At 43.9% G+C, this 23695-nt stretch overlaps 1 protein-coding gene across 1 annotated transcript in view; it reads right to left on the reverse strand.

Moving 5' to 3' along the window:
• Positions 1-23695, reverse strand: part of ADAMTS17 (ADAM metallopeptidase with thrombospondin type 1 motif 17) — a 343010-nt gene that overhangs the window by 84612 nt on the left and 234703 nt on the right. The window contains 3 exon segments of the mRNA XM_042943087.1: positions 1810-1890; positions 14863-14931; positions 19594-19714. Of these exon segments, the coding sequence (XP_042799021.1) occupies positions 1810-1890; positions 14863-14931; positions 19594-19714 (271 nt within the window).

A 23695-nucleotide genomic window follows, 5' to 3' on the forward strand; every position in this document is an offset into this window, starting at 1 on the left:
GAAGGGGGCCAGGCTAGACGGGGACAGCGTCCACACCAGGCAGGTGGAAAAACCACAGGGCTGATGGAGACGGATTTGAGTATGAACCTGTAAGGTTCCACCCCGGCTTAAGGAGCAGCGGTGGCCTCACGGAGGCAGAGTGGACAGCAGAAGAGAAATCTGAAGAGGAGGTGACAGGGTTGCCTGGGACACAGTAGGGGCCCCAGGCGGCTGCTTGCTGGTGAGCCCTGGTGTGGGCACTCAGGAATGAGAGCTCCTGTCCCTACTGCCGCCGTTCCCCAAAGCACATGTGTGAGGATTATCTGAGTGCCTGCAAAGTGTTTTCTTAAGTGACAGGACAGTGGTCTTCGTTGGAAACTTGCCTAAGAGAGGTTTGTTTTATGTCTGTCTAATGAGACTTAGAGTTTCTCAAGTAGAGACCATTTCAAAGAAAGACCTAGATCCTTCTGAAGCTGCAAAGGCAGGAATGTGGATAATGATATAATTAATAAAAAAATTAGCGATAAAAGCTGAACTAAAAGCATTTCATCAGGAGCTTCATTTGAGCCAAAACAACTTAATTCTTAAGTTTGAAGCCAGAGAGAGAGAGATCATGTCTTATAAATTCTTTTCAATCTCAAACGGCACCTTGCAACACAGACGGAGGAGATTATAATACGAGAAAGCCCAGGAGAAGGACCTGGGTAGGAGATCAGCCACCTCCAGTTTGAAATCCAACCTGAGACAGAACACAGGAAGGAGAAGGGCTGGCGGGAGGGCACGGGTCACAGCATGTCCCATCCCAGGGGACTAGCAGTAGAGGCAGGCTCTGAGCACCCTGCTGGTCCCCACAGCAGCATAAAGAGCACATCACTCTACTCTGGTGCTCAAGTACCAGGCAGACCTTTGAGAGGGCCAATGGAGAGGCTGGCAGCTAAGCTTAGGATACACTCAGAGGGACTTCTGTGCCCAAGGAGGTGTTCAGTTGAACAATTCTTCGTAGGCTTTAAAAAAAAAATTTTTTTTTAAACTATTTATTTTTGAGAGAGCGAGAGAGAGAGAGACAGAGAGAGGGAGGGAGGGAGGGAGGAAGGGGCAGAGAGGGAGGGTGACACAGAATCCAGGCTCTGAGCTGTCAGCACAGAGCCCAATTCGGGGCTCGAGCTGTGAGATCATGAGCTGAGCCAAAGTCGGTCACCCAAACTGACTGAGCCACCCAGGAGCCCCTCTTCTTAGGCTTTAAGTATGGTTCTGTTGAAGGCAATGAGGAAAAATCTGGAATGGAAGCCAATCCTTCTGCAGACAGATGCAGGCATTTGTGCCTGAAGTCAATAGAGGTGGCTGTTAGGAATTTGGGGTACACAACACTCAGTGAAAACCAGGGTTCTTTGGTGCTTCCATTGGATTTAGGGCTATTACTCTTTTTTCCAGCTAAGAAATCATCCCCAGAGCCATCAACAGCCTCCAGGGGCTTCCTCCAAGCCAGGCAACGGGTCTATGCTGTGTAGGCTAAGGCTGCTCTGAGTTCTCCGGGGGTTACTTTGGGGGGCTTTCGCCACCCCAATTCCATCCTTCCTTCCTCTGTCATCTTCCATGCCATATCCAAAGCTGGTGGTTCCTCCTGCTCTCCCCCACCCCATCTACTTTGGGGGTGGCTGCACTTTAGCCAAAGACGACAACATTGTGTGGAGTGCTCTGATTACTTCTGTCTTTATGTCTCAAATACCGGTGTAAAACCCGTGGCCTGGGAGAATGATGCTGGACCAAATAATCAGCCTGATCATGCAAACCTTAGAACATGAACCACGGATCAGATCATTTTCATTTTACCCAGAAAACTGTGGGCAGGTTTATCCTCCACCACGCGGATCCTCCGAGCTCCAGCTGGAATGACAGCAGCTTCAATATAACCTGTAGTGACAGACAAGATACAGGTAAAGCACACCTCCACCCTCCATCAGAGGTCCACGTAGAACCCCCCAGAAAGATCCACCCCTATGGTGACTTCAGAGCCTGTGGAATGGGATGGTCCAGCTCCGAGAAATCAAGTCAACCAACCAAGGGTTGTTCTTTGATGGCCAGCACCGCCCAGCTGCCCAAATTCCAGACAGCACCATTTGTATGTGTTAAGAGTTGAGCTGTCTCTCCCCCACTCCCATTCTTATGTTCAAGTCCTAACCCCCACTATCTCAGAATGTGACTTAATTTGGAAATTAGGCCCTTGCAGATGTAATTCGTTAAGATGAGATCGCACTGGAGTAGGGTGGGCACCTAATCTTATAAAAAGGGGAAACCCGGATGCAGACACGCACACAGAACTCCATGTAAACAGAGGTCAGAATGATGCATCTACAAGCCAAGGGACACTACAGATTGCCAGCAAACCACCAGAAGCTAGGAGAGAGGCACGAAGCAGATTCTTCCTTACAGCAATCCAAAGGAAGCAACCCTGCCCACAATTTGATCTTGGACTTCTAGCTTCTAGAGCCATGAGACAGTCAGTGAGGGTCTGTGATTTATGCTACTCAGTTTGTGGTACTTGGTTACAGCAGCCCTAGCAGACTAAGGCAGCCTAGAATCCTAGCAGACTAAGAGAGCCCCTCCAGGGAGCATGGACGCACAGAGCCCCCGGTCACTTCATCTGCTGGAGGTTCCTTTGGTCTTTGCCGGACTTTGAGCTTTTCCTGAATCTGTGGAATGATAGCGGAAGTTAAGCGACTCCCCCAGTGACAAAACCACTCCTTACCACACTGTGCCCCATTTCCTACTTCCATTGACCTTCAGGAATTTCTGCAACTCTCTCAGTGCATGCTTTTGTCTATTTCCTTGAGTATTTCCAGCTATAATGGGAGCCCTTCAGAGGCCAGAGGGCTTCCTCTGCCCATACTCTGACCCGACTTGTACCCAGACAGTGGGTGGATAATGATGATTCAGGGAGGAAATGGCTGAGGCTGCCAGGGAGGAGGTCAGCAACCAGCGGATGCCTGGTTTAACTGTGTCAATAAAGGAACCCAACACTATCGGTGAGATTCTGAAATGCAGGCTGGTAATCATTTTGTTATGATTTTCATTTGGGTTTGGACAAGGGTTATGCGTGTTTGCTTCAGCAATTTAGGTGATCATTCCAAATTAGATTATGAATCTTTCCACTGTGGTTCCTAAATGTGATCATCAGAATCAGCAAGGGAGCTTTAAAAAATGAGAGATTTCTGAGCCCAGCTATGTAGAGATGGTGGAAATATCTATTTTTGAGGGGTCTATTTACTCCCTCGTTTTCTCCCAGCAAAACTAGCTTCATTTTAGTTATAAAAATAGTACATGATAATTTAAACCACAAAAGGGGGGAAAAAACCCAAAATCAACCTGTACCACATTGCACTACAGAAATGACCCCTAAAAAGGTAATATTTTGGTGGCTAGCCTTTTCAGCATGTTAATGCACATAAAAATACATACATCATTTTACACGAATAGGATATTGTACGTAGTTTTAAAAGGTCAAGGACAACTTTAAGATCGAGTTTTGCTAGGCAATATGTGTCCAAGGTGCAAAATTCAAATTACAAAAGGATATGGTAGAAAGTATGTTTCTTTAATAAGATATATCCTGCACTTAGCTACCATTTCATTATTTACATATTATTACTATTTATAATAATTTGCCTGTTTTGGCTTGGTTTCCATAAAGCTAATTGAAACATCCGCTCATATGGCAGTTTTATTTCTTCCTTTCTAATCGTTACGGTTTTAATTTCTTCTCCTTTCACCACCGTGACTGGAACTTACAAAATCACGTTGCATGCAACATGGGACTGTGCCATCCTTGCCTTATTCATGATGTTCACAGGAATGCCTCCAAAGTTGTCCCACTGAAAATGAAGTCTTCGTGATAATGTGATAGGTAACAATTATCAGGTTAAGGAAGTTCCCCCTTCGTCCTAGTTTGTTAAAAGCTTTTGTCACAAAGAGGTACTGGAGTGAATCAAGTTCTTTTTTGCCTGTACTGAGGTCATCATATTGTTGTTTTCCCCAAACAATCTGAAGACCTCAGGACAGTTGAACTGTAATCACACTGGTCACGGCTCACATGGCATGTGGGTCAGTATCTCAGCTTTGTCTTTCCTTCACCAACACATTTTACTTAATTGTTATTTCTTTTCCGTTCTGATGTGTTTCTGTAAATCTTTAGTTATAGTTACATTTCTATTATGTGATTTGTCAGCTGTAAGTGAAATATTTTTTTAAAAATTTTTTTTTTAACGTTTATTTATTTTTGAGACAGAGAGAGACAGAGCATGAACAGGGGAGGGTCAGAGAGAGGGAGACACAGAATCTGAAACAGGCTCCAGGCTCTGAGCTGTCAGCACAGAGCCCGACGCGGGGCTTGAACTCATGGACCGCGAGACCATGACCTGAGCCGAAGTTGGCCGCTTAACCGACTGAGCCACCCAGGCGCCCCTGTAAGTGAAATATTTTAATCCCTGGATATTAAAAGACGAGGAGGGGCTCCTGGGTGGCTCAGTCAGTTAAGCGTCTGACTTTGATTTTCTGCCCGGGTCATGATCTCATGGCTGTGAGATTGAGCCTGTGTCGGGCTCTGTGTTGACAGTAGATAGCCTGCTTGAGATTCTCTCTCTCCCCACCCTTGCTCTCTGTCTGACTCTCCCCTGCTTGCGTGCATACATGTGTTGTCTCTCTCTCTCTCAAAAAAAGAGGAAGTCAGCATAGCTACACTGTGCTCCACTTTCTTACATCTTTTCAATTTTTACTGTATGAATCCTACACTGTATTAATTTATAACATTTATTTTTTGCTAAGATAATTCCTGCAGTTGTTTTAGTCTTAATCTTAAAAATTAATTTAATGTTCATTATGTGTCCCCTCTGCCACAATTTCTTCAGCAAATTCTTATGTCCCTCATGTTTGCACTCTTTGTGATGGGCTTGTGAGAATTATATTTTCTGAAATGTAATATAGTTAAAAATTATCGTTTGTTGTTTTTATACTTGAATGTCAGTTTCATAGCTATAAAATTATTGGCTCACACTTTTTAAAAAAAAATTTTTTTTAACGTTTATTTATTTTGGAGACAGAGAGAGAACATGAATGGGGGAGGGTCAGAGAGAGAGGGAGACACAGAATCCGAAACAGGCTCCAGGCTCTGAGCTGTCAGCACACAGCCCGATGCGGGACTCGAACTCACAGACTGAGAGATCATGACCTGAGCCGAAGTCGGACGCCTACGACTAAGCCACCCAGGCGTCCCTCTTGGCTCACACTTTCTCTGAGCTCACTGTAGGCGTTGTTCCATTAAATGTCAATGAGGAGAAGATTGAGGCCAATCTGATATTTTCTTTTCATTAGGTTACCTAAAATTGGGATTGAATGCCTACTAGAGTCTTATATTAAAAATCTGATATCTACTGGACTAGTCACCGTTTAGTATAATTTTTTCCTGGGACATGAAGGTATACTATTATTATACTTGTTTGGTTTTCTTTTTCAGGGACACCAAATTAGGCTTGATTTTCTTTTTCTTCCATTGTGTTCATTTAATCTCTTACTCTTTTGATGCTTTTTTTCATTTGCATTTTGCTCGGCTCATTTTTCTCAATCTTGTCCTCTGTGCTTCTTCTTGTGTTCTCAGCAATATCAATTTCCTTGCTTCCACAGGGACTTGGTTTTTGTGATGGATTCATTTTCTTCCTTGACATGTTTCCTCAGCTCTGACAAGTCATGTTTTGTCTCCCTCTGCCACTTCACCATATCTTCATTGGGGTCTTATGTCCTAGTCATGAGTTCTTATTTTATTGAGGCTATTGTTTAATCAGTTTTTGGCATTTATAACAGTAACATTTGGTTGCAATTTTCATTTTCTCCTTGGTAACACTTTGCTGGTGGTTATTTTTTTTTAACCATTCATTTGTTCTCCTGCCCTTTATTCCTTTCTTATTGCAGTTATGGATACTGTTCTGATTCTCTTCCTAGATTACTAGTTTTTAAGTGACACAAGTTCTAACTGTATAAGCTGCTTGCAGTAGGCTTATACTGTAGGCAAGGATGGGACAGTGTCGTAGGCAACAGCACTTTTTCTTGATATACAGTAAAAATTACTAGGATGTAAGTTTATGTGTATCAGTGAGTTAATATTTTTTATATATTTTAAATTTATACAAATACACATGTATATTTTCTCATAAGAATTTTATAATACAAGTAAATCTCAAGTATTCTTAATCTCACTCCCCTTCCTGTGGGAACTGCCACCATCAGTTTGGTGTATATTCATTCAGATATTTTACTATTTATACATATATTCATGCAAACTAAAAATATACTGTGTGGCATTTTCATATTTATATTTGTCTATATTTTACATAAGTGTTAGAGTAACATTATAACTAAATATTGTATTATACTTTTTTTAACATGCTATTTCTTGGAGATCCATGTGAGTGTGTATAGTTATACTTCATTTTTCATTTAAATTGCTATGTAGTTATGTGACTACTCCCTTAATGATGGACATTTGTTTCAAATTCGTCATTGTTAGAAACAATGCTATATTATATAAAAATATGCACACAAACCCCTAACAAAACACTAGCAATCTAATCCAGCAACATATAAAAAGGATTGTATACCATGATCAAATAAAATTTGTTCCAGGAATTCAAGGTTAGTTTAATATATAGAAATGAATCAATGAAATCTATATAAAACACAAAAAACCACAAGATCCTTTTAACAGATTCAGAGAAAGCATTTGACAAAACTTAATACCCTTTCATGATAAAAGCACTTAACAAACTAGGAATAAAAGGGAACTTCCTCAACCTGATAAACAGCTCTTAGAAAAACCCACAGCTAACATCAGACTTAATGGTGAAATACTTAAAGCCTTCCCCCTAAAATCAGGAAGAAGACAAGGATGTCCATTCTAGGTACTTCTATGTAGCATTGCATAGGAGGTTCTCTTCATGTCAATTAGGCAAGAAAGCTTTTTAAAAGGCATCCAAATTAGAAAAGAAGTAAAAACATCTCTATTTGCAGATGTCAAGATTTTATATATAAGGAAAATCCTAAAGAATACACTAAAACATATTAAAACAGGTTTAGCAAGGTTATAAGATATGAGATCAGTATACAAGAATCAACTGGATTGCCAGGCATTAGGGCTGAACAGTTAAAAATTAAATTAACAATCTGAATTAAATAGTGTCAAAAAAAATAAAATACTTAGGAATAAACTTCACAAAAGATGTGCAAGATCTCTACACCAAAAACTAGAAAACACTGTTGAAAAGATACTGAAGAAGATCTAAGTAAGTGGAAAGACATTCCATATTCATGGATCAGAAGACTTAATAACGTTAAAATGGAATACTTCACAAATTGATTTACCGATCAACAGTGTGTATAAAAATTCCAGCTCTTTGATTTTGCTTTTTTGCCAAGAATGACAAGCTACTCCTAAAATTCATATGGAAATACAAGGGACCTAGAATACAGAAATCAATACCTAAAAAGAGCAAAGTTGGAGAACTGACACTAACTGATTTTAAGGCTTTCTAGCCAGTTACAGTAATGAGGATAATGTGATACTGGCATAAAGACGGACATTTTTATTAATGGGGTATAATTGAGAATCTAGAAATAAATCCTTTATTGACTTTTTAAAAGCAAAGGTGCCAAGAATATTAAATGGGGAAATAATAGTCTTTTCAACAGTGTTGGGATAACTGGATATCCACATACAAAGGAATGCAGCTAGGTCAGAGGATACGAAAACCCTAACCAAAAAATGGATCAAAGACCAAAATCTAAGAGCTAAGACTATAAAAGTCTTAGAAGGAAACACAGAAGTACAATTTTTTGACCTTGGGTTAGGCAATGGATTCTTAGATATGACTGCAAATGCACAAGCAACTAAAGGAAAAAACCAAAGTAGATTATATCAGAATTTAAAACTTTGTGCTTCCAAAGACACCATCAACAAAGTGAAAAGCAAATTCATTCACTGGAAGAAACAATTTGTAAATCATTTTGATAAAGAAACTATACCAAGAATATATAAAAAAGCTTATAACTCAATAATAAAGGGACAAATAATTCCATTTAAAAATAGGCATAGGATTTTAATAGACGTTTTTCTCCAAAGAAGATATATGGTATGAATGGCCACCAGGCACATGAAAAGATTCTCAAAATCATTAGTCATTAGGGAAATGCAAATCAAAACCACCGTGAGATACTTCTTCATACCCACGAAGATGCCTATAACCAAAACAATGGACAAGAAGAGCTGTAGAGAATGTGGAGCAAATGGAGGCCTCATTCATTACCAGCAGGAATGTAAAATGGTAGACACTTTGGAGAAGAGTTTGGCAGTTTCCAAAAAAATTAAACAGAATTACCATATGGCCTACCAATTCTGTTCCTATGTATATAGCCAAGAAAAATGAAAGCACATGTCCATGCAAATACAGATGTTCACATCAGTATTATTCATAATAGCTAAAAAAAGTAGAAACAACTCAAATACCCATCAACTGATGAATGATTTAAAAAATGTGGTATAACCATACAATGGAATGTTATTCAGCAATAAAAAGATGGAAGCCACTGATACATGGCTGTGATGGTTCATATGGGCGAACCCTGAAAATCTTATGCTAAGTTAAAGAAGCCAGTCGCAAAGGCCCACATATTGTATGTGCCATTTATATGAAATATTCAGAAGAGACAAATATACACAGAAAGTAGTTGCTGAGGGCTGGGGTAGGAGGGAGATGGGGAATGAGTGCTAATGAGTGTAGGACTTCTTTTTAGGATGATTGTGGTGATGGCTGTGCAACTTTGTGCATGTATTAAACACCCACTGAATTGCACATGTTAAATGGGTGAATTTTATGGTGTATGGATTATATTTCAACAAAGATGCTTAAAAAGAAAACCCAATACTGCAGTGAACAGCTTTGCACATGTCTTATTGTGCATATATATGACATCCTACCAGTCAGCTGTGAGAATTGCTGGGTCAAATAAACATCAATTTATGTGTTTACGTATAGCTAAATTACCCTCCATAACAGCTTAACTAATAGATAAGTCAACCAACACTATATGAAGTTTTCTGTTTATTCACAGACTTCTAAATACTTGAAATTATCAATCTTCTTTTTTTATTATTTATTTTTTAAATTTACATCCAAATTAGTTAGCGTATAGTGCAACAATGATTTCAGGAGTAGATTCCTTAAGCCCCTTACCCATTTAGCCCATACCCCCTCCCACAACCCCTCCAGTAACCCTGTTTGTTCTCCATATTTAAGAATATCTTATGTTTTGTTCCCCTCCCTGTTTTTATGTTATTTTTGCTTCCTTTCCCTTATGTTCATCTGTTTTATATCTTAAAGTCCTCATATGAGTGAAGTCATATGATATTTGTTTTTCTGTGGCTAATTTTGCTTAGCATAATACTCTCTAGTTCCATCCACGTTGCAAATGGCAAGATTTCATTCTCTTTGATTGCTGAGTAATACTCCATTGTATATGTATACACCACATCTTCTTTATCCATTCATCCATCAGTGGACATTTGGGCTCTTTTCATACTTTGGCTGTTGTTGATAGTGCTGCTATAAACACTGAGGTGCATGTGTTCCTTCAAAACAGCATACCTGTATCCCTTAGATAAATACCTAGTATTGCAATTTCTGGGTTGTAAGGTAGTTCTATTTTTAATTTTTTGAGGAACCTCCATACTGTTTTCCAGAATGGCTGCACTAGTTTGCATTCCCACAAGCAGTGCAAAAGAGATCCTCTTTCTCTGCATCCTCACCAACACCTGTTGTTGCCTGAGTTGTTAGCCATTCTGACAGGTGCGAGGTGGTATCTCATTGTGGTTTTGATTTGTATTTCCCTGATGATCAGTGATGTTGAGCATTTTTTCATGTGTTGGTTGGCCATCTGGATGTCTTCCTTGGAGAAGTGTCTGTTCATGTCTTTTGCCCATTTCTTCACTGGGTTATTTGTTTTTTGGGTGTTTGAGTTTGGTAAGTTCTTTATAGATTTTGGATACTAACCCTTTATCTGATACACCATTTGCAAACATCTTCTCCCATTCTGTTGGTTGCCTTTTGGTTTTGCTGATTGTTTCCTTCACTGTGCAGAAGCTTTTTATCTTGATGAGGTCCCAATAGCTTATTTTTGCTTTTGTTTCCCTTGCCTCCAGAGACATGTCAAGTAAAAAGTTGCTGTGGCAAAGGTCAAAGAGCTTTTTGCCTGCTTTCTCCTCAAGGATTTAAAAAAAATTTTTTTAATGTCTATTTTTGAGAGAGACAGAGAGACAGAGAGACAGAGAGAGAGACAGAGCATGAGTGGGGGAGGGGCAGAGAGTGAGGGAGACAGAATCTGAAGCAGGCTCCAGGCTCTGAGCTGTCAGCACAGAGACCAATGTGGAGCTTGAACCCACGAACCGAGAGATCATGACCTGAGCCGAAGTCGTACGCTTAACCGACTAAGCCACCCAGGTGCCCCATTGCCTCAAGGATTTTGATGGCTTCCTGTCTTACATTTAGGTCTTTTATCCATTTTGAGTTTATTTTTGGGTATGGTGTAAGAAAGTGGTCGAGGTTCATTTTTCTGCATGTCGCTGTCCAGTTTTCCCAGCACCACCTGCAGAAGAGTCTTTATTCCACTGGATATTCTTTCCTGCTTTGTCAACGATTAGTTGGCCATATGTTTGTGGGTCCATTTCTGGGTTCTCCATTCTGTTCATTGATCTGAGTGTCTGCTTTTATGCTAGTACCATACTGTCTTGATGATTACAGCTTTGTAATACAGCTTGAAGTCCATAAATCTTAATATTTGCTAATCTAATAGATGCAAAAAAATTATGCTGGAGATTTCATTTGCATTTCCCTCACTATTGATGTGGCTTGGCATCTTATTATATATTGGTTGGCTATTTGCATATCCTTTTCAGTTAACTGCCTTGTTGATAAGCATCACCCATGTTTTCTACTGGCTGGTTTTTTGTTTTTTTGTTTTTTTTTTAGTTTGATGAGCAGGAATTTTAGAAGTATATCTTAGGGGCACCTGGATGGCTCAGTTGGTTGATGTCCAACTCTTGATTCTAGCTCAGGCCATGATCACAGGGTTGGGGGATTGAGCCCTCCATTGGGGGCCTCACAATGAGCATGGACCCTGCTTAAGATTCTCTCTCTCTCTCTCTCTCTCTCTCTCTCTCTCTCTCTCTCTCTCTCTCCACCCCTCTCCCCCACTCGTGGGAGCTCTCTCTCTAAAATTAAAAAAAAAATGTGTATATATATATATATCCCTTAGTACTTATCAATATATATTTAATGTTTTGAACCCAAACTCTTTACTTACTAGACTTATTGTAAACATTTTTTCCATCATTTGTTGTTTTTTTATGAAGCTCTTTATCACATATTTTTAATTTGAGAGACATATTTTTGAGATCTTTTTGTTTTCTGATGGTTTCTTCTTAGAACATTCCATACTAGTTTTATGAATACAGTCACATCTTGGATCTTTTTAAGAACAGTTGGTAGAGATTTTGTATTTCTATTATTTGAGTGATCTTTTCCCATCTTTTCATCTTACCTTGCTCTCCCCTTTGTGTTGAGACTCCTTCAAGAAGGAGGCCAAAGATGGGTTGTCTTTGTATATACAGATGGGGTTTGGTGACCACGAGGGCTGGCTTTCAGCTGAGGGGCAGGGAGCCATTGTTGAGGGCTGACAACCAGAATAGCAGAACGTCAGCTATAGGAGCTGTGTGCCGTGGTGCTGGTCACCAAATATTTCCAGGTCTCTCTCCAGAAATGTTAAGGATGCATCTCCCTACATTCTTAAAATTGTGGGACCATGTGACATACTTTGACCTTAAAAATGTGAGTAAAACTGAGGTGCACATAGGAGCTTTAAGAGCATCAGGACCTGATTTGTTGTGTTCCCTTTTTCCTGCCAAGGTGGCTGTGGTGGCATCTGAACAATAAAATCTGTCAGCCCAGGTCCATGAGTGGCCCAAACACACACACCCTCCTACCTCCCCATGCTGGACATGTAACATGAGCAAGAAATAAACTTTTGTGTTAAGCCACTGAGATGTGGGGGGCTTTCGCATTGAGTCTTGTTTATTGTGGCAAATCCAAATCTATTAATTCAGATTCATATGTGTATGAATTGTCCACCTGAGATGTCCTTGTTCTCCTCAGACCTTATCATAGGCTCCTTTTCATTCGTTTTAAGTTGAGCTCAGGAAGACAGGAAGTACTTGTTGTTCAACCGGCCATCTTTGATGGAAAGTTTGGTAGCGTCTGCCACACAGACAGCAAATGTCTGGGCATTGTTACTACAGATCCAGCCCCAGAACTTTCCGAAATACATGTTCTACTTGACTCCCCAGATGTAAACACAGTTCAGCCTGAGGGCAGCGGTTGTCTTACTTCTAGTGCCCTGATCCATCCTGATTCCCAGGCAGGATGACTGGAACCAGCCGGGGTGTGGTCCTCCAACGTGATTCCTTCCAGACACTTCCCCCAGCCACAGAGAAGGGCAGTGCTGGCTCGTCCAAACAGCCTGCTGCACGCGGCCCCTGCACTGTCCAGTCCTCACAGCGTGAGGCAGGGGTTTTTGATTAAAAACAGTTTTTACTCTAGTAATGCTTCTCTACTTGAAAAGTCTGGCCACCAAAAACACAACAAAACACACAGAACCAAACCAAACAACAACAAAACACATCTTTTAGGATTACAACATTGGCTTTTGTGCCACAGATTTCTCTCAGTGAAATCCATTCCTTCTGGGGGAGTTTGAAGACTTATTGGATTCTAGGGATATAAGACAATAAAATGTCAAAAGCAGAGACAAAAACTGTTTGGGGTCAATGTGATTCAAACCCTTCTGGAGAGGAATCTCCATTTAAACCGCAGAACTGACCCGGGAATAAGGATCTGCTTGGAGAGCTGAAGTATTCTCGGAGAGAAGCTGCTGTTAATGGAATCTTTCTATTTTGTGACTAACAAACCTTAGTGTGAACATTACTAGGCTGCTAGAATCTGAGGCACTGGATACATCCACCAAGATCCAGATTAGTTCATTTTCCACATTCCCCAGCAAGGTAGTATGTTTGCAACCAATGTCTGGTCACCATGCCTGTGTTTAAACTTAACTTTGGCACAAATAATAATACCGAAAAGGCACCCGTTTTTTCTCTCTTCTCTCAAGAACGCTGGGGGGTAGAGCAGATGAACAGTGAAAAGCTCAGGGTAGATGAGGCTTATCCTCAGGTGACCCCTGAATAACACAGCAGAGGAATCACTGCCATTCATGGGTTCTGCTAACCTTTCTAAGATGAGCTCCTCTGCTCATGACCTGCAGGGAACCAATCAAAGAGACAATCCCTGAAATGGAAGGCAAGTGTTTTGTCCACAGAGCAAGGAAACCACCTCTACCTCACTGTCCTCTGTCTGATGGCCCCTACTTTGACTCACAGCTCAAAGCCCATGCTGAAGTTGGTGTAAAAAGTGACCAGAAATGGTAAGAGTCCCATCACCAAGTCCCAGAGCACCCTGCTGTCATCCCTCAAACCAGATGGCCCCCTATGCAGAAGCCAGATACCACATGTTGACTAGGCATGAAATATAATTAAAGGGGGGGGGGTGATTTACTCTAAGAATTCACAAGATAAAGTCACATTTGAGGTAGCGTAGCAGGACTTTATCTTTGGAATAATTTTTCATTCTAGTCTCTGCAATCAAGTAGGAGAAATCCAGTTAGAGGGATGTGATTTGGGTTCATGAGGAAGCCGTGGATAAAATTCAATGCCTTTGCCATCCTCCTGGGAGGACAGGTAATTTTTGCTGTAAGAACGAGTAGTTAGAAGGAACATCAGTGTGATGTTGACTTGAAACCGATCTTAAATCTTCTGAGGAGTTCATATCACCAGGCTATGAACACGTTCCCCTGCAAAATAATTTTTGTCTGAATTCCCCAAGTAGCCTTGCTTTTAGATGATCACTTTTTGTGTTTTTAGTAACATTAACTGTCTTTGAAAGAAAACCATTGAACTGGCAAGGTACCATGATGGAATGCAGGTAAAACTCTGGCTATGTGGCCTGGAGCTCTTTCACAAGATTGTATCAAACATGTAAAAGAAACCAAAGTTCAATTTTTTTTTTTGTAGTTTTCTTATAAAATACTTAGGCTTTTGTGTAAGTTTATAGTTTTCCCTTTTTACAAAAGTTGTTTATGAGAATACCTCTATCTTTATGTTTATCCCTAAGGGCTGTTCTGGGTCTAATTGGAAAGACCTCATTGTTTGGGAAGCCCGGGGGGCCAGACTAATACCCTTGTTCAGTTCCCAGAACGTGAGGTCAGTGTAGGTGGGCCAAAGCAAGGCCATGACCTTATCTCTAGTATGAAGACCAGGAGGATGTTATCCCCTGCCCTTTGGGAAATCCAACCCTGTGGTATGGAGACTTCACTATGGAAGAAAGTGCCACCTTCGGCAAATTCTCTGGCACGTCTTCGCATTTTCTGCCGAAGTGTCAGGTGTGGCTGAGAATGAAGACGTATCCATGGCACACTAATGCATGTTTCTGGTCTCCAGTCTCATAACCCTTTACCTTTTAGCTTTAAAATTGGTTTTACTCTACAGTTTTTCTTTTTCGCAATCAGTCCTACACATCAATTATATGTAAGTGATTAATGGCCTTTGTGTTTATCCGTGGCTTCATGCATGACTCATTCCCGTCGACTGTGCTCAGAAAACATTCAGGCATGTAAGCGAGGAAAGAATCCCACACCACACATGTAACCACTGGTACTGCACATAATATATAAACATCTTACATGAGAAACACTTGGGAACAGCCTTTGCCATCACACACGTGGACACCTTCGTACAAGGATTATTCTTGACTGAGGAAAAGAAGTATATTGTACTTGATTTACATGCACATTTCCAGAACTGAGACTGGTGTTCTTAATCATGGTGGAGAGAAGGCTCATTATTTGTTATCATAGAGGGTAAATTTCTCCACAGAACCTGCATACCCCACACCGAGAGACTTGGCACGTGACAGAGGTTCTAAAGGTAATTACTGAATAAATAAATATGTGACTTGAGGATCCATCCGCACTCAAAAGGGATAGATGACATCACCTTCTCTTTTAAAAATTCATAGTTTAAGGAGGTTCTCTTTGAAAGCAAGGGTAATGCGATTCGGAACCCATAGAGTGGTTCTTGGTGGGGACTTCGGTGGGTACTAGTCTCCTTTGTAGCACTGAGGAGGAGCACAGCAGAAAGATACAAATGTCACAATGACAATTTAGTGAAGGAGGTGAAGGCAGCACACCAAGAACTTCCAAATTTCTTTTTTTTTTTTCTTTCCTTTTTTTTTTTTATTTTTTAATATATGAAATTTACTGTCAAATTGGTTTCCATACAACACCCAGTGCTCATCCCAAAAGGTGCCCTCCTCAATACCCATCACCCACCCTGCCCTCCCTCCCACCCCCCATCAACCCTCAGTTTAGAACTTCCAAATTTCTAAATTAAAAAACTCCACTGTTTGAACTCAACCAAAGGCTTGAGAATGTGCAAGCCCTCCATCCATCCAGGAAGTAATACGACAGCCAATTCGAGCAGATCCCTCCTATAGCCGAGTTGCTGAGGGCCTCGGTGCTTCAAAGTCAGGAGTCAATAGGCCAGGGGGTGTAATAAACAGCCAACACTGACCTCACAAGGACCCAAGAGGGGGATACCCTGGGGGATGTGGACACGGTCCCTGTGTGGGTCTGCTCTGGATTCTCAGCTCAAGCACTTAGGTGAAAAAACCCAGAAGGGTTCAGGCAAGGGTCAGGACTTCAGATAATTGGGCAAAAATCCTGCATTTGATTACTTGTTATCTTTCTGGTATGGTATTTCTTTTTGATATTTACCCTTAAGGGTGATAAGACATTCCTCCTTTTCCCAATCTTTAGGAGCTGGGCTAAGATGAAAGTTACCTTCCTATCTAAACTGACAGGATTACTGAATCCATCCAGCCACACTTGGAGTCACCCAGATGTTATATGACCTGGGGCTTTATACCAGTCCTAAATTGGGTTTTTCCTTCAGCCTGAAATGCCCTTCCTCCACCCCCACTGTCAGTTAATTTCTACTGGCCTTTTAGGGCTTGGGGACCACCCTCATCTTTCAGCAGGCCTGGGCCAGGTGGCCCAGGAGAATTTGAGGCCCCGCAGCACCCCCCACTGAGATGCTTTGGCCTCACACTCAAGCTGCTTGCCTGGGGGTTCCCTCCCTTGACTGTGACCGACTTGGGGAACCTCTAGCTTTTATTTCTGTACAACTCACGTTCAAAGTGTAGTAGCACTGGGGCACCTGGGTGGCTCAGTCGGCTAAGCGTCCAAACTTCGGCTCAGGTCATGATCTCATGGTTCGTGGTTTCAAACCCCGTGTCAGGCTCTGTGCTGACAGCTCGGAGCCTGGAGCCTGCTTCGAATTCTGGGTCTCCCATTCTCTCTGCCCCTCCCCTGCTCATGCTCTCTCTCTCTCTCTCTCAAGAACAAACATTAAAAAAATTAAAATGTAGTAGTGTTGAATAAATGTTTGCTGGGTAAGTGGACTATTGGTGACCCTTTGTCAGTATCTCTGTATATGTGCATTCCAGAATGTCAGACCACGATTACAGGGTTGATGAAACTATGTTAAATAGCAATTCATTTATGTGTGAGTGAGCATTTCATGCACATCTTCTGTAAGCAGAATCCACAATGATATAAGCTTCTGCTCACAGACGGTGAACACTTGGGAAAAACAACTTCAGACTTTAAAACAAAGATGTGACATCTGGCAACTGCTCAGGACAGAACTTTTCCAGGTGGGTGAGGCTATGGGTGCTTATCTTTCTCTGAAGGTTTGCTAGGGCTTTTGTGCGCCAGAAGCTGGAAGGAAGCACATTAACCACAGGCCTGGGTGGGGGCAGCTACCCCCAGGAGGCTTCCAATGGTTCTCTGTCCCTCCACAGGGGACTGGCTGCCAGAGCCCCAGAATCCTGACCTCCCTGGGAGGAAGCCTACACATTCCTGCCCACATTCCTCCTGTGAACAGGTAGGATGAAGAAAGGGGAGGCAAGAAAAAAAAAAAGTTACTGTGATTGGAAGAATGCATCTACTCACGATGAGATCAAAGGTCAACAAGCAGATTAGACTCCAGGAAAAAACAGAGAACATTTTTTACCCCCATTGGGGTTCTCTTGGAAATGAGCTGCGATGTTGCCTCCAATGGAGATTTTCAAAGGTGTGTGACAGAACCACCCTTAGTGTTCTACTGAATTGCCCCGGGGGCAGGAGTGGGCACAGATGTGTTCAACTTGCCTTCCACATAAGGGAGCAACTGGAGTTAGCTCAGTTTACTGAACAACATTTGATTTAAATAAAAGGTTCTTTTTTTTTTTAATGTTTATTTATTTTTGAGAGAGAGAGAGAGCGAAGACCCACGGAGGGTGCAGAGAGAGAGGCAGAGAGAGAGGGAGACACAGAATCCGAAGCAGGTTCCAGACTCTGAGCTGTCAGCATAGAGCCCAACATGGGGCTCAAACTCACAAACCATGAGATTATGATCTGAGCCAAAGTAGAACATTTAACCAACTGAGCCACCCAGGTGCCCCAATTTAAATAAAAGGTTCTAATCTCTCCCCCACTTTTTAAAAAATCAGTACTAAAACTTGCAGAGGTTTTGTTGCTAAGTAGGCAAGGTCAGAGTCTCATGGCAGATTGGAGCTGGGGATCCAAACACAGAAAGTGCCATTAGACATGTCAAAACAAATAGAAATCACCAACGTTCCAGAGCAGTGTTGTTCGAGAACTTTCTGCGATGATGGAAATGTTCTCTCTCTGTGCTGTCTGGCACAGGAGCCACTAGCCACCTGTGGCAATGGAACACTTGAAATGTAGCTAGTAGGACCGAGGGCTGAACTTTTAAGTTTGTTTAATTTTAATTATAATTAAAAAAAAAATTAAACATTGATTTAAGAGAGAGTGCACACGCGTGTGTGCTCGAGTGGGGCAGGGACAGAGAGGGACACAGAGAACCCCAAGCAGGCTCTTCACTGTCAGTGCAGGGTCCCATGTGGGGCTCAAACTCATGAACCGTGAGATCATGACCTGAGATGAAATCCAGAGTCAGACACTTAACTGACTAAGCCACCCAGACGTCCCTATAACTAAAATTTGAATAGCCTAAAGTGGCCTGTGACTACTGTCCCGGAAGGTGTAGCTTCGGAGGGCACTTTCCCCCCAAACTGACTTGCTCTAGCACTACTTTCCTCAGTTGACCTCAGGAGCCACGCAGCAGGCACAGATTCTCACACAAGTGTCCTATTTTGTAGACTGGGCACCTGTCTTTAAAATCCAGAAACCAGGCCTGAAATGCACTTCCTAAGCAAAAGTTTAAAATTAGATTTTGTGCTTACATTTGCCTCTGGTTTTGCTTTCACCAGATCCTGCAAAATCCTTGTGCAATAGGTTGCCCTTTCTGCAAGGTATCAAGAAGGAATGTTTCCGCTAGACCAGGTCTTCTATCCAGATAGAGGAGAGGGGGAGCACACACAGACTTCTCCTCTCTGCCTCATTCCCAGAGGCCTGTTCTGTGGGACAGAGAGGATTACCTGTGATTGTGTTCCCCTGTGGGGTAAAATTGAAGGGAAAAGCTTCTATGGAAAGTAATCGTTCAAATTCGAATAGAGACTTTTCAGCTCAGCTCCGCCACCAAGCTACCTTGGTGATGTCGCACTTGGGCGAGCAGACACTCACTAAGGCTCTGAGAAGAGCTCTCTCCCCAGAGGACTTGTCTGCTTCATGCTCCCCTCGTTATGTGTCAACCCAGACACATCCCTGAACATCATAAGCTAGTGTCCCCCAGGACAGGCGATCAGAAACCATCTCCCACCTCTGGGCTAAGCAGCCCACAGCTGCAAAGATAGTTCTAGCAGAAAGCCTCCGAAGACCCATCAGCTGAACTTGGATGGACCTCTGTAAGCACAGTGTTGGGGGAGGTCTACATCTGGGAAACAGGAGACTCCTCTCTTCTGCATTCACAGTTGCCAGAGAGGCAGCTCAGACTTCCTGGAACATTCGGCTTCATGTGTGTTTTAGGGATGTGTGTAAATGCGGTCCTACTTTAGCTGACAGAACACTCAGAGAATCTTCTGTCTATAGGTAAAAATGACCTGGCCAAGTGTCACATCGGAAGACAGGCTGATGCAAAGCGCAGGGGAGCCCATTGGGCAGGTCAGGGCAGCACCACTGGCCACCATAGGGAAACCGCTCGCTTCTAGGAACCTAAAGATAATCTGGCTAAACTGTTTTCTCTTTGCCTTTCAGAAATCATAAAACTGAAGGGCCAGGTCACCTATTATCAACTAGAAGGTGTGTGATCATTGGCTTTGGGTAAAGGAATTACAATCTATAAACAGGCTGTCCTGCAGCGGCAGTAACCCTCGGGGCTCCCCCTCACCCACACCCTCCCCGCCCCCCACGAATGGCCAGGGTCCCCTGTCCCTCGGGATTCGCACTCACCTGTGCCCCGAGAGTGGCTGAAGTCGCCCTTCACTACGCGGCAGGTCTTGCCGTCACCACTGCAGACCCCACACCGGTCTTCCTTGGCCGCGGACCCGATGATGCCATCACAGCCGATTTTCTGAACAACCAAAGGGCCGGGTTATTCTGTGTCTAAGACTCAGAGGGATCTTCCAGGAGAATCTCTACAGGGCTGACTTCTCCAACAGACCTGGCAGGCATGGTGCCTGGGGCCTGCCGGACTCTCAGAGTCCACGAAAATATTTTATTTCAAGATCAGAAGAGAAGGGGCACCTGGGTGGCTCAGTCGGTTAAGCATCCGACTTCAGCTCAGGTCATGATCTCACGGTTTGTGGGTTCGAGCCCGGCATCGGGCTCTGTGGTGACAGCTTAGAGCCTAGAGCCTGCTCTGGATTCTGTGTCTCCCTTTCTCTCTCAAAAATAAATAAATGCAAAACAAAAATCAAAATCAGAAGAGAAAAAAATGAATAGAATCCAGCTTGTATTATATCTGTTTTTATACCCACATAGTTGCCAGACATATTTTTTATTATTTGTTACAGAGGAGGGGACCCAGAAAGGCACATATTTATGCCTCCGAAGTCAGACTGAGGCCTGAGGCCTGGCCTTTCTAGCACCTCCTGAGGCAGAGGCCATGCCTCTGACTCCCACACACCCACTGGTGTGGCCACAACTTCACAGAATTCATGTTTCCCTGGGGCTGTGTGGGGCACCTGTATCTGGGTTCTAACAGCCAACAGAACAGTGTGCACAAACCACACTGACTTTTCTGTTGAGGCCAGGAAGCCCAGAGCTCCTTGAGACATGGCTGAAGACATGAGACCCCCCCATTTCCCTGTAGAGACTGAGCCCAAGAAGACCCATGTCTCTCAAAACTTTCAAAAAGGCATGTGTGAGGGCAGAGAAGAGTAACCTGACCCAGAGTGGTTCTGGGTGGCACAGCCCAAGTCAGTGTGGGAAAACTGGGAAAAGATTGTGAACTCTTGTTTTTCCTTAAAAAACAAAAAAAAAAAAAATGCGTGAGAATTTTATATTCCGCAAAAAAACACATCTAACTTTATATTCTGGCGAACACGGAGTATGTGTTGGCTAAATTGCTGAAACTCCGCTTTCCCCCCGGAAGTGAGTACTTCCAGAACAAGAACGGAGTTTCTCCACTGCCCCGTGCCCTGCATTAGGGATTGACGGTTCAGGCCATAAGGAAGTCAACAGCCAGATAACTCAGGCCAAGGTGATTTCACTCCTTCCCATGATGCTTGGGTGAATCTGGCCAGGGGCTTCCCTCCTTGCACCCCACTCCAGCAGGGCGTGGAGTGGAGCTGGCTGAACAGTTCATGACCTCCCGGCTCCCCAACTTAATCAGGACCCCCTGCTTCATGATAGGAGTGGGTCTTCAACGGGAATGTGCATCCGCCTCTCTAGGAGGGCTGTCAAGGCACAGACTCCGGGATCCTGTGCCCGGCAGGTCTGGGTGGGCCTGGGGATCATGGAGACCCAGACGCCATCTGCAACACCTGGCTGCACCCAAGAACAGCCTGGAGGAAGACAGGCTGCCACAGTGGACCCGGAGCCTGGAGAACATTGCAGGAGCTGCCTAGATTCATGATCGGGACTGCCGGCTGATTATTGCAAAGTTGCTCGATACAAAATTATATGGGCTAAGAATCCAAGGCAGCCACGATCCAAAATTTTGCTCAACCAGCATGGTCAGCGAGGGCCCTGGCTGCACGTGTGCTGTCAATCTGTGCTGCTCCTTTGGGTTCTAAAGCTCCAGCTTGCTTCCGGCCCCCAAACACTGGCTTCTTTCATGTCATCCTGACATGTCGCCACACGTGGCTTCCCTCTCTCTCAGGTGCTCTGAGCTCTAGACTCTAACGATGTGGACTTCCTGTTATCTTTTAACCACACTCCTGCTGGCTTGCCATCCCTATCTGGTACCTCTGTTAGGGTTTCCTGATTAAATAGCTTCTAGATGTTCTAAGTTAGCATCCCACTTTGTCCAGACCACCTTTCCGCCAGCCACAATGATGGCACCTGACGAATCGAAGGCCACACAGCAAGTTGTTTGGTGGGGCCAGGAGCAGTACCTCACCTCTTGCCTCCCAGCCCTGGCTGCCTGGGAATCTCCCCTGATTGTCTTCAGTCAAGGACCAGGGTCACTGGGAGGCATTCTGGAGAGGGTAGGGCCCCTTCCCAAAGCCTGCTGGGTTTGCAAGAATGTAGAATAAAGAAGCTAAAAGAACACGAGAAAAAGGAAAGTGAGGAGAGCATCTGCGCCAGAATTTCAAAAGGCCACGTGCCCTTTGGCTAGGTGATCAGGACAAGGAGGCAAAGTGTGCAGTTGGCAATCTTCCAGAGCAGGAGTTCACTGGGAAGCTGGAAGGACAGATGTGGGAGGTGCTTCAGGGAGGAACAGGGCAAAGACCCCACTGGGAGGAAGGGCGCTTAGGAGAACACACACCTTCCTAGATGAACAAACCACTTCTCCCAGAGTCCCCTGAAAGAAGGACCTCGGTGGAAAGAGACAAATGAGAAGGAGAAAAGGCTGTGGATTAAGTGAGCACTTGCAAAGCGCCTGCACAGCCAGACCAGCACTAGGTGCCCTCATGGCCAATCCTGGCAGGAGATGCTGTTGGCCCCAAACAAGCAGAGGCAAGTTAGGGAGCAATTTTCTACTCCTCCTGATATTCTTGCCACGGCTCCCGAAATGTGGCAAAAAGAACATGTACACAATGCGGCAGCGAAGCTCTGACCAGTACTGATTTAGACCTCAGGGGATCCAGAGTTTAAGTAGATATAATGTTTGGCATTGATTTCCCTTTTTTCCGGGAAGAAGTCCAAGTTAGTTGGGAGCCCAGCAAGGCCTGATGTCTGTGAGGCTGCTAGGGCATGCTTGGCCTGCACGGAACTAGCACCTGCCTCTTTTCTGAGAGTCTAGGATATTTCCAGGCAAGCCAGTGCGGCCCATCCTCATCAGTGTCTGTTCCTCTCAGGGGGCCAAATAAAGCATCTAAAGCGCATGGGCTTAGATCTGGATCTGAGACAATGGAGGATCCTTTCTGAAACATGATCACCTGCTTATTTTTTTGATTGGGACAATTGTTCTTGAGAGCTAAAATTAGTCTATGCAGATGGTATGCCCTTTCAGACAAAGTCTTGCTCTGCATGTTCTGGAGAACCTAAAGGGAACAACTCCTCTCAGTCTGACCAGCGGTGGTCAGTTTCTAGGGTAGACCAAAGATCTCCCAGGCCCAGAGCCACAAGATCACGTGGGGTAGCTGTTCTCCAACTCCAGCATGCCAGAATCTCCTGGAGGGCTGGGCGGGTCACCCATTGTTAGGGCGGGGCCCACGAATCTGCCTTCCCCAGGGAGTTCTCAGGCAATGCTGTGGGCCCAGGTCAGATTGGGAGACCACTGGGCTAGGTTTGGAGCTCAGAGATAGAGCCCCTCATGGAGACGGCCACTGCCACGGACGCTGAGCTTTCTGTGTCCCGAGGAGGCAGTGTCTACTTAACTGATACGCCCTGTGCCACTGAAAGACCCGAGGCATGAGTTCCCACTGGGAAAGTAACTACTGCTGCCTCCATCCTCTGTCACCCCTGAGCTGAAGCAGTTCTGGGCTGAGGTGTCCTGGAGGCATGTGGGGGAGGCCAGCAGAGCAACAAGGACAACAGAGGCTGGTTCCCCTATACTCTCAGGAAGCAGATCCCCCCCTACAATGGTGCCCAGGGCAGGTAAATGATCCGTGGGAGGTTCCACCATGACACACTCTCTAGTTACAAAACCCCAAATGCCCTCAACTGAGGGCCTCACGGATCACCCGGATGCTGTTCGGTCCTTCCGCTCACAGGGTGGTTACACTTCTACCCCTCTCCACCAGGGAAACGGAAACTCAGATCTGGAGCCTTCGATAAGCCTTGCTTGTAGGATTCACATCATCTTATGTGTAAAACTGTCAATGGCTGGATACAGGCGGAAAGTGCTCTGCTCTTTTCTCCCCTTTCCCCACCCAGCATCTTGTTTCAATTTTAAAAACCAGCCTCCTTTGCTAAAACTTCACCTCCAAGAGCAAACGTAACT

The sequence above is a fragment of the Panthera leo genome, chromosome B3 (assembly GCF_018350215.1).
Source record: "Panthera leo isolate Ple1 chromosome B3, P.leo_Ple1_pat1.1, whole genome shotgun sequence".
Lineage (NCBI taxonomy): Eukaryota > Metazoa > Chordata > Mammalia > Carnivora > Felidae > Panthera > Panthera leo.